This window comes from Oryx dammah, unplaced genomic scaffold, assembly GCF_014754425.2.
Source record: "Oryx dammah isolate SB20612 unplaced genomic scaffold, SCBI_Odam_1.1 HiC_scaffold_12, whole genome shotgun sequence".
Lineage (NCBI taxonomy): Eukaryota > Metazoa > Chordata > Mammalia > Artiodactyla > Bovidae > Oryx > Oryx dammah.
Genome location: NW_024070196.1, coordinates 34,977,721 through 34,989,699, shown reverse-complemented (window position 1 = coordinate 34,989,699; position 11,979 = coordinate 34,977,721). Strand labels below are relative to the sequence as shown.

The window sequence follows — 11,979 nt, the reverse complement described above, 5'->3', positions numbered from 1 at the left end:
AGTATAGTTAGTAGTAGTACTGTACCAATGTTAATTTCTTAAGTTTTGATAAATATACTACACCATGTAAGATGATAACACTAGGGGAAATGGATGCAAGAATATAGAGGCACTCTATCTTCACAATTCTGTAAATCTAAAGTATTTCAAAATAAAACATTTATACATGCTGTATCTTTAAGAGTAATTTTTAAACATTCCTTTTACTTTTTCAGCTTCTATTTCCATTCCATGTCCCTACTCAAGTTTGGTCCTAATGAAATTATCTATTTTTGTACTTTGAAGCTTTGATCACCATCCTGAGCACACTTCTTGGCAACATTTTAATTTTTCAACTCCTGTAACCAAAAGTTTCTCAACGTTAAGAAAAAAATCTAAACTGAGTTATCGTTAAAATTATTAATGAGCACTTGATCAGAGCATCAGAGTCAACACATTCTGATAACCTCTAAAGAAAACTGTGCTGCTTCTATTGAAAATGAATTGCTTAATGAGAGATATGAGGCTATTTTTTTCTCCCAATTAGCCCATGTATTTGTGGACGGATATTACTTCTTGCTATAATGATACAGAATACCATCAATTCTGTTATTTTTCTTTTTAAGTGATTTAACCCTTGAGAAACCTTTCCCAGATAAAAGAGTAGAGGAGCATTTAAATTTTGTTATAGCAATCTCCCTCAATCCTTTGAAGTCCTTGTGGGTTTCATGCCAAGACCTGTTTAAATACTTGTAAAATACTATTTAAAATATTTTCAATGATCTATCAGCAACACCTCCATTAGTGCCTCCTTCATCTTTCCCAAGAGCAAAGAACTGGGGACACTCACTTTGTGTGTGTCATGCATGTATCAGTCATTAGCTTCTCAAGCCCCAACCAGTTTTCGAAACTGTTGCTTGTTTGACTCCGTGTGAGGCTTCTGCAAGAGTCCAGGGAGGTTTTTTTCTGTAAACAACAAACACACCATGAGGCCAAACCTTGTCCACAGGTACCTTCTGAGAGTATAACTGTGGACAAAGCAAAGGGTCTCCTGAAACTACCCACACATAGGTACCCTAGGACTGCCTCCAGGGATCCTGTAATAGATAGGAGTGCTCAGTCATGTCCGATTCTTTGCGGCCCCATGGACTGTAGCCCACCAGGCTCCTCTCTCCCCGGAATTTTCTCTGCAAGAATACTGGTGTGCGCTGCCATTTCCTTCTGCAGGGTATCTTCCCAACCTAGGACCTGCGTCTCCAGCATTGCAGGGGGTTCTTTACCGCTGAGCCACCAGGGAAGATCCCTATAATAGATAAGGGGGCACTGTTCCAGGGCTATGTCGGGATGGAAGGAGTACCAGGCAGGTGTGCGTGGAGGGCATCAGGCAGGAGAGTGAAGGGGCTGAACTGCGTGATCTTACCTGCCTTTCCCAGCAGACAAGGAGGCCAATGGGCCCAGCTACCTACACACAGAAAACCTGTAGTACCTCGACGAGGCCTTGAACATGCGCAATGCGCGACGCTCAACATTATTGCGTCACTTGACGTCGCAAGCCTTGGAGCGCGGCAGGCACGCGCTGGCTCAGGCGCAGGGGCGGGAGTGCGGGCCGAAAGGACGGTTGGTGATTGGATGAGGCCTGCGTGGGGCGTCCGCCCCGGTCCTGTGGTGACTCCACGAGGCGGCTTTTGAAAGACGCTCTTCTTGCCGCGTGGCTCTCGGGCCAAGCTGTCTGAAGTGAGAGGTTGAGGCCGGGAGAAAGAAGCAACGGCGTCGTCGGCAGCCGGCCGGCGAGCCCCCGGCCTGCGACTCGGTCAGAGCTGCCCGCCAGTGAAGTCCAGCCAGCCGGGCAAGAAAGACAATACTGGTGGGTGGGAGTTAGGCTGGGGCTCAGGAGGCCGCCAACCCGGTGGCCACTGGAGGGCTCTCAAATTTTTGTTTTTCCTTTTTTTTTTTCCTGACCCCCGAGAAAGACTTTTCACCAAAAGCCACGTCGTCCCTCCTTTCCTCCTTGTAGAAGTGCTTTGGGGAGGGCTTTGGGAGACAGTTCTGTCACCATAAAACTGGTCATAAAGCAGTCATGACATCATGGGAGCGCTTGTCATGGGAGTGTGTGTGAAAAGGCCATGTATGGGAATGTGGTTGTTTTTATTTCAGAGTAAGTATTTTTAGTTTACGTAGTACTTTCTAAATTTTCTGCTAATTTTCTTAACAATTTGTAGGTGAGAAAATGTCTGGCAACAATGACTGGTTTCAGAGTTCTCGGGTCCCTAGCTTTGCCCAGATGCTGAAAAAGAACTTGCCAGTTCAGCCATCAGCCCAGACGGTAACTACACCCACAGGATATTCCTCGGAAAGTTACAGCCTGTCAAACATGGCATCCAAGGTTACGCAAGTGACGGGTACAAACTCTTTTACATTTGTAATAATGCCTAAGTTCTATAAGATTCTGGGATGTCCAGTCAGTTTTGATGAGCTTCCGGTTTCACTGTTTCCAGAATATATATCCATTTCCTGTGGCCATGTCCCAACTAAAACTTGGATTTGACTCCCAGCCCAGTAGAGATGCTTCCCCTGGCAGTTCACTTAATTGTTCTTTACCACTTGAGCACAAGACCACTTCCAATGTGTCTTGCCTTTTTGAAGTGAGTCTGTGTTTATGCCTTTTAGGAAAGAACTGGATTTATAAGGGGTTGTAGTACACACTTACTGTAGTGTTAAGTGGAAAGCCAGGACACACACAGTAGAAATTCAGTTGAATTCAACTTTAAAGGTAAAAATAGTGAATCGAAAGCAGACTCTAGGTTCTGGTACCAAATCTAACTACATTCTTGGCCTCAGTGACCTCGTGTAAAAATGACAGCCTCTGAAGGCCTTGACATCACTGAAATCCTATGATTCTTTGATATCACTTTATGCTTTGACAATAACAGCACTTTGCACAATAGCCTTAGTACTCCAGAAGGTATATACATAACAAGTTAAACTTCTTTAGTAGTAGAAGCATTTTTGATGAAAAACACATGTGACTGTGTGTGTGGAATTATCTTCCATTTTAGGGAAGGGTTTAGTGCTTTTGCTTGTCTTATTACTCTTTTTAATTTAACCAAATTGACAAGCATAAACATTTATTTTTAGGTAATTTTCCAGAACCATTGCTTTCAAAAGGTCTTTCATCTATTTCAAATCCTGTCCTTCCTCCGAAAAAAATACCTAAAGAATTTATAATGAAATACAAACGTGGAGAGATAAATCCTGTATCAGCCTTGCACCAGTTTGCACAAATGCAGCGGGTTCAGCTTGACCTGAAGGAAACAGTGACAACAGGCAAGTAAAAAGTTGTATCTGGTTGTTACAATACTAGAAAATATTTTCCTATTAAAAGGAGAGTATATATGTGGCACTAAATTAAATTATTTTCTTTATTCATCTAATGTCAGGGTTGGATAACTACTAGTATGTTTTGACAAGGATACGTCATAAATGTTTATATTCATACTTTAGCATTTTGAAACTCTAAATTTACTCATACAAAAATTTTAAAATCACTGAATTTTTATTTTTTGTGTATGGCTAGTTAAACGGAAAATCATCAGCCTTGTAGATTATTTTCAGGTGTAACTAGGTACTCTGTATAGCATAAACATGTTTTTGTAGGGATGTTAAATATTTGGACTGATTATTTTTATGAGTATTCTGTGATGATGATGCCTGACAAGAATTATAGTCAAATTTGGCTTCTGAAATACAAAAGTTAGAAGGGAAATAGCACTTAGGTGACTGATTCTCTCTGTGAAGACTTACCCATGACTTAATTTCTCCATTCTCTCTTAAACTGTCCCCCACCAGAAGAATCTATTACCACCTTGGGCCTGTGGAAAGCTACAAGAGTAAAAGATAGAAAGACGTTCTGATTTCTTCACCTTATGACTAGTGATTAGGAAAAATTTTAGGAAAGTGAAGGGATGAGAGAATAAAGTGCTCTTAAGAGGCATTGACAGGCTAAAAGCATGTGAAGCAAAGGAGCACAATCTTTAAAAATCTTCATATGTGTGCACACATTATCAAGTAGTTCCTTTCTTTAATTTTCTATTCCTGATACTGTTACCAATAGGGATCTCAGAGCTACTATATGTAGCAGATTGTCATAGTGAAGCCAAATTTCTAGTCATTGATGTGGGTGAAACAGCAGTACATTAACAGGTGACCAAAAAAGGTGGAGTTTTCCTAGTCCTGTCACTGTAGGTTGGATAACTGGATGTGTTCAATACTATAGACTGAATTTTTCTGTAATTAGTTAGCTTTCTGCCATTCTGTTGGTCAACTGTTAATACCTCTGCAGCACCAGGGAAGCCCTAATTGAACTAAGCAAAACTCAAGAACACAACCCAGTGATTGTTCATAGTGTTCATTTTATGTGCGTAGTACTGTCGAATTACCTAATTCTGTAGATTTGATAGAAAAACCAGTGTCAGTATTTTTAAACCAGCTAGGTAGTATGGATTTAGATGATGGTAAAGTTTGAGAACCTGGGGCAGAAGCAAAATGAAGCTTAAAGTCTCATCTCTCTGATTCAGGATACTTATTAACAAATTTGATGCATAGTATCTCAAACATAAGAATCATCTGGGCCACTTGTTAAAAATGTGAGTCCCAGGTTTACTTAATTTGGATTGGAACTCAGGTGATCATGAAGGAAGAAATTTGGGAAACTGAGATCATAGATGTTGGGAGGAAAGCAGTTTACCCTGATACAGTCTGGAGTTGCTTATAAAATCTTATTGTACATTTTAAGAACCTAGCAGTTAATGGAGTATGTGAGAAAATAATAATAAAGAGGCTTATGTGGAGTGACAATGTACCTAGCCATTTGTAACCAAAGTAGAGACTTAAGTTTCTTAAAGTCCTCCTATACTTCCCCAGTAGCTCAGACTGTAAAGAATCTGCCTACAAGGCAGGAGCCCCGGTTTGATCCCTGGGTTGGGAAGATTGCCTGGAGAAGGGCATGGCAACCCACTCCAGTATCCTTGTCTAGAGAATTCCATGGACAGAGGAGCCTTGCTTGGTGCAGACCGTGGGGTCACAGTCAGATATGACTGAGCGACTAACTATTAGGAAGGCTATAGTCTGAATACCAAAAAGTAAAATTAGGAGAGGATTCCATTTCATTTTTCATCAGGAAAATATTAAAACTAGGTAAATTTAATTGTGTAAAGATACTTTTTCTGGGAATTTTGGATTATTGAACAGTTTCATTCTTTAGAATATCTTTTTTATTATTGTTTGTTTTGGTTTCCCATGTAAATCCCCACTATGCACCCTAAAGCTGTGATGGATTTGGATTGTTTCTGTGACCTGATAGAAACATAGGATTTCTTCAAAGGAATTCCTTCTGTTCTGGAGCTTAAAAGAGTATTGGGGCACTCAGAGGACAGGAAAAATTCAACTTCATCGGTACTGAGGTTTGAAAGGAGACATGTTGCCAGACACTCCACATTTTCCCTTTCATTGATCATTAGATAGACATTTGAATGCCTACCACTGCCAGGCATTATACAAGACACTGTCACTCTGTGTGTGACATGTACTCTAAAGTTGGCCCTATTGTTGATGCTGAATCTGAAGCCACACTAGCTGCTTGAAGTTTTCCTCAGAACAAGTTTAGGGGTCCACTCAGCTATACTTAAAACTGTATTAGCCCTACAGAAAAACTGTCAAGTTGAGATTGTTTAATGAAGTTGTACTGTAATGTTTTCCTATGTAACAGACATCTTTTGCAAGATCATTCTATGAAGTATTACAACTTATTCTGAGTTACTTTTCAAGGTAATGTTATGGGACCATATTTTGCTTTCTGTGCTGTGGTGGATGGTATTCAATACAAGACTGGACTGGGACAAAACAAAAAGGAGTCTAGATCCAATGCAGCAAAATTAGCTCTTGATGAGCTTCTACAGCTGAATGAACCTGAACCAAGAATTTCAGAAACATCAGGTAAATATTTTTTATTATAAAGTAGTGTTGTAAAATGCTTCATTTTCCAGAAAGAGTCATCTGAAAGATTTACAGTAATGAAGTTACTTGCCAACTGCACGATAGACGTAGCAGAATTTGAATTATTTCTTTCCTTTGCTGATCGCTGAGTTATTTGATAGTAGTTAAAATGCTCTTGTATATTTTAGCACCAAAGATATAAACCTGTTGCTGAACTGTCTAGTAACTTTGTTGATGGGTTTGAGTACTGAAACTTAGTTTCTTCTTTAATTTATTGGATTCTTGTTATGTTCCTAAACTATACATTTAACATGGACAGGTTTTTATGCAATTTTTGTGATGTTTGCTTGTGTTAAATTTGATAATATTAGGATTGCTTGAGAAAAGGGCCTAAGGTAACATAGCAAGTAGGTTGAGAGTGTAAACTCCAGAAATAGATTGCTCAGTATTGAGTTTTGTCCCTGGACAGATAAGTTGTTTGCCTTCTAAGTCTTAGTTTCATCATTTGAAAAATGGAGACAAGGATAGATACCTCCTATATCTGTCATTTTAGAATTCAATAAATAATGCATGCAAAGCCTTTAACCAGTGCTTGGTGAAGAGTAACATAATTAACAGAGGTTCTTATTAATCAATTTGAAGAATATATATGTTAGCATAGTAAAAGTAAATAGTTTTTTTCAGTATTCATTCACTTTTATTTTTTTTAATTTATTCATTTTGGTTTTGATTTCATTTAGATTACATTGTGTTTTCCCTATAAATGAAGCAACTTCAATAAAGAAAAACATTTAAATTTGATTTAAACAGTGACAGTTGACTATTTTTAAATTCAAATTCTCACTTTATTTTATGACTGGACTTTTTTTGTTTATAGCTTGTTAATTGTAATATTTCTTTCATAATACTTCCTTTAAGGTCATTTTGTTCTTTAAGTTCAATCTGTATATTCATGTATTTTAATTTTTCTGTTTAAGTAAATAGTGATAGTGAATTTGCTCAGTCGTGTCCGACTCTTTGCAACCCCATGGACAGTAGCCAACCAGGCTCCTCCATCCATGGGATTTTCCAGGCAAGAATACTGGAGTGGGTTGCCATTTCCTTCTCCAGGGGATCTTCCCGACCCAGGGATTGAACCCGGGTCTCCCGCATTGTAGGCAGACGCTTTACCGTCTGAGCCACCAGGGAAGTCACCTGGTTTAAGTAAAACCATTATTTAATAATTAAAAGTGATCTATTTTGCCATGTCTCAAATTTGATGTGTCTATTTCATTGTTTTAAAAATAGTTTGTCAGTTTGGATTAAATAACTACTCAAAGTATTTCTGTTCACTATATTTCAGATTTATTAATTTTTTTAGAGCTAGATGTGATTTTGCTGACTTACATATATTGGTAGCTTATTAATGGGAAATCTCTCTCTATATGATGATTTTATAAACTATCAACCCACTTAGGTATGTGCCCAGAAATATTTTCCCTGTTTCTTTCCAACCATCGCATGCATTCAAATCACTAAATCTGTGGTTTGAAGATCTGCTATGTTTCAGACAGTTTTCCCAGGATCCACCTGACAATACACAAGATGCAGGAAATGTGGATTCAATCCCTGGGTCAGGAGGATTCCCTGAAGCAGGAAATGGCAACCCACTACAGTATTCTTGCCTGGAAAATTCCATGGGCAAAGGAGCCTGGTGGGCTACAGCCCATATGGGGATGCAAAGAGGACACGACTGAGCACACACACATGCATGCATGTTCCAGGGGCTGTGATAAACACTGGGAATCTAGACTCAGATAAGACCCATCTTATACCCTCAAAAAATTAAAATACTTTGTTGAAATCAAGTTAAAACATATCTACAGAATTTCCCAATTTCTAATTTAATTACTAGAAAAGGATATTTATAATTGGTTTCTCATGAAAAATGCATTTCCCTAAAAGTTTTCAAAATGTTTATCTAGGGCTAGCAAATCTTTTGCCCTTTGGCTACAACTTATAGTTTCTAAACATTTCTATTTTCCTTTTTTGTGAACATTAAAGTAGCATTTTCCCATCTCCAGTGATAGCATTTTAATATTCAACATTGTTTTCTCAAAGAATGATAGAAATGCATTAATTATGACTAAACTTTCTTTCAGTTCAGTTCAGTTACTCAGTCGTGTCCCGCTCTTTATGACCCCATGAACCATAGCACACTAGGCCTCCCGGTCCATCACCAGCTCCTGGAGTCTACCCAAACCCATGTCCATTGAGTTTTGAAAAAGTCCAGTTTGTCAATTTTTTGTTTGTTTCTTGTGCCTTTGACATCATATCCAAGAAATCATTACCAGATCCGGTGTCATGAAGCTTTTTCCCATATTTTCTTATAAGAATTTTATAGTTTTAGTTCTGATGTTTGAGTCTTTGATCCATATTGTGTTAATTTTTATATAATAGTGTTATCTAAGGGATCTGACTTCATTTATTTGCATATGAATATGTAGTTTTTCCAGCATCATTTTTAGAAAAGACTGTTGTTTCCCCTCATTAGACTTATTAGAAAAAACCCTGATGCTGGGAAAGATTGAAGGCAGGAGGAGGAGGGCATGACAGAGGATGAGATGGTTGGATGGCATCACCAACTTGATGGATTTGAGTTTGAGCAAGCTCCAGGAGTTGGTGATGAACAGGGAAGCCTGGCATGCTGCAGTCCATGGGATCTCAAAGAGTCAGAAACAACCGAGCAACTGAACTGAGCTGTCATTTCCCCTATTGAATGGTAGTGGTGCTCTTGTTGAGAATCATTTGAAGGCCTTTAAAAAAATTTATTTCTGCACTCTCTATTCTATTTCATTGGTCTATATGACATTACCACAGTTTTGATTACTGTCACTTTAGTATTAAGTTTTGAAATCAGGAAGTGTGAGTCCTTCAACTTTGTTCTTCTTTTTCAAGATTACTTTCCCTGTTTGTTTATGGTGTTTTCAAAATGTAGACCAACTTGTACAGTCACATTTTCTTATTTATTGAAAGCATTTGTGCTTGATAAATAAGATTAATATCTTTAGTTTTCATTTCACCCACTGAACAGATGGGAAAAAAATCTATCTTCCTCTGAGTTTTTAGAGTTCTGCTTATCTAAAGTTCAGAGTGCATATATCTAACTATAGTCAACATTATTTAATTAATGTGAACCCCAAGATGACATTGTCAGTCCTTCTTTGTTAATTTCTGTGTTTTCAACCAGTTTTTCATTTTACTCAAAGTGAGGTCCAGAGTAGCAGTTCTGTTTACTATCTTTCTCTTATGAATGATTCTTGAGAGGTGCTAACTACTTTAGTTGAACCTTTGCTCCTGGACTTTTTTCATTTAAACTTTACTGATCATTTTTGTCCCTTTGATTTAGAGTCCTGCTTTTTTCTTGTTTTTCCTGGATTCCCTAATTTGGAACCAAATTAGAAAGCTATTGCAAAGAATTGGGTAAAAAACTTAGAAAACTTTTTTTTCATGTCAATTTTTTTTATTGTGCTACTGGCACAAAAGAATGAAATTGTTTCTGAATTATGTTTAGATCTTTAAATTACTCATTTAACAAGTTCATTTAAATAAATAACTTAGAAAACTTTGAATAAAGTATTCCCCTACAAAATACTCTGGTAAAATAACATTAAAATGATAATTTTTACTTACTAAATTAAATTTTTGATAGAAGATTAAATACAAATGTCTTACAAATGTTTCACCTGGTATTACTGTAAATATAAAATTGTTCATAAGCATTTAAACTAGGGTTTAATTTTAACCGATTTTCAGAATGTTGAATCTGTTACAAAGCAAGCTATATAGTAGCATAAGAATAGGGAACCAGAAATGTATAATTTGGTGTTTGTATAATTGATTTCAGTATAATAAAAACATTTAGAAGGCTGAGCTAATGGATAATTGATGGCCTAGAGTTGGCAGAAGTATATAGAAAAAATAATCATTCTTGGATTGTTGTTTTATTACAGAATAGTATTATACCTGTCCTTTTGAACATTTAGGTTTCATTTTACCTTATGATTTTGTTTTATTTACAGGTCCTCCTCCTATCCCTGCAGAACCTATTGTTTCACCTGAACCAGTATATGTTTCAAAAGTACATTATGGTAGGAAAGTCCTTTATGATAATTTTTAAAAGAAGATTAACCCAATTAAAATTATAACAGCATACAATTAAAATATGCATAGGTATGAAAATGTGCATTAGTATTTTATTCAAACCTGTCACACTTCTACAAAGATGAGTACTTCCATACTCTGCTAAACATTAGACAAACAATAAAATTGGAGAGGAACAATTGAAGAAATGGCTTTTTTCCTATAAAGAGATGACATCAATATCATGTAACTGCTTTTTTGAAAATTCTGTGCTTTGGTGGGCTGGTCATTAATGAAATCCAGTGGCTTTCTGGTGCTTGATGGTTGGGATATTCATTTCAAATAATCTGTTCACTTTCTTTTAATGTTAGTTGTTACTCAAGCTCAAGAAAACTGTAACTGCAATTAAAGTTACTAGTTGTGTGACCTAGAACCACTTACTTTTCTCTGTACACCTTAATTTCTCTACCTGTAAAATGGCTACAACAATAACTGCCTCATAGGATTATTGTGAGATTTAAATTAATTTATGCATGTACAAAATCTTGATCAGTGCCTGGCCCACAGTAGGTGCTCACTAAATAGTAACTACTATTATTTTATTGTAGTATTTATTTTATTCAACACTATATGGTGACTGTTGTATACTTTTCCCATTTGATTGTTAATCTCCTGAAAGGCAGGAAATTATCCTTAATTTCTACATTGCCTACATAGTAGTAACACTTCAGACTTTAAAATTTAGAGTATTTGCAAAACTAAAATGAAGAAGAGCATTTCTTTCTTTGTCCTTTCCAGGTCTGAGGATTAGGATTTGAAAACACTTTTCAGGCTTGATTTTCCACGGTCTTTCTGAGACAGAAAAGGCTGTGTACATTTGTGCACTTGTTTCAAGTAAAAGGACTAGACCAGGGGAAATAGGCACATTCAAAAGGCAAAATCAACCAATAGTTAAATATATTCAGTCAAATATTGTCACTTGATCAAATGATCATAGGAATTGATGAACAGAAGGACAGTGAGTGATCATTTCAACAGGAATGATCTCTTAATATTGAAAGGGGCTCTAGTCTTCTCAGCATCAATGGACATTTTTAATGAATAGTAGAAAGAATCCTAAATTGAAGGTGGGCAGATAATACAGATTACTGGTACCCTGAGTATGTGGTTAACAATGTGTTTACAAAAATACCTGAGTAGAGTCAAGTTTGATAGACTCAGGTAAGGAGTTAAAAAGTTAGGAAAGGGAGGGACAAATATCATTCTTCAGGCTTATGTGTAAACACAGGAGTTGAATATTATCACTTTGAAGAACAGATTTGAGATACATAAAAATCCTTTTGGGCCAGTTATGAAAGGTATCACTTTCTCACAGCCTGTCTACTTTGCCATATTTTTACTGGACTGTATCTTCACTTAATATAATGATATTTTGGTTCTGAAGATAGATTCAGGTTCCTTATGATACTAAGGATCACTTGAAATTAGCAACTGGAAATCACGAAAATGGTGTTAACATCATATATGTAATGCTTTATCTCATCCTTCACGTCCAATGATTTGTGAGAACATTTTATTTCCTCAGCAAGCAGCACACATATATAGGAAAAATGGTATTGCTCCTTATTCATATGCATGCTAATAAGAGATCCATTTAGTAGCAAAGATTTGTTTATAGTCACAGGATTCATTATTTCCTTCAACAACCAGTTACGATCAAGAGCTGTATCAGTATGTTGTTAACTTCTAAATGTTCTTTATAATATTTAGGTGCAACCTTTTTATATGCAGTGAAACATTGTCCTGCCACACACATAGTTCTTGTTCTGTCAGTATTAATTGCAGTGTATTTTTCTGTTCTGTGTCATTGCACAAAATAATTGCTAA

At 36.8% G+C, this 11,979-nt stretch overlaps 1 protein-coding gene across 2 annotated transcripts in view; it reads left to right on the top strand.

The window, feature by feature from the left end:
- The first annotated feature begins 2,206 nt into the window (after positions 1-2,206).
- ADAD1 (adenosine deaminase domain containing 1) overlaps positions 2,207-11,979 on the top strand; it is a 47,042-nt gene continuing 37,269 nt past the window's right edge. For both annotated transcript variants that reach the window (XM_040250560.1, XM_040250558.1), the window contains exons 1-4: positions 2,207-2,378; positions 3,115-3,303; positions 5,803-5,970; positions 10,032-10,100. In XM_040250560.1, the coding sequence (XP_040106494.1) occupies positions 2,207-2,378; positions 3,115-3,303; positions 5,803-5,970; positions 10,032-10,100 (598 nt within the window). The remainder of the gene's footprint in view (positions 2,379-3,114; positions 3,304-5,802; positions 5,971-10,031; positions 10,101-11,979) is intronic.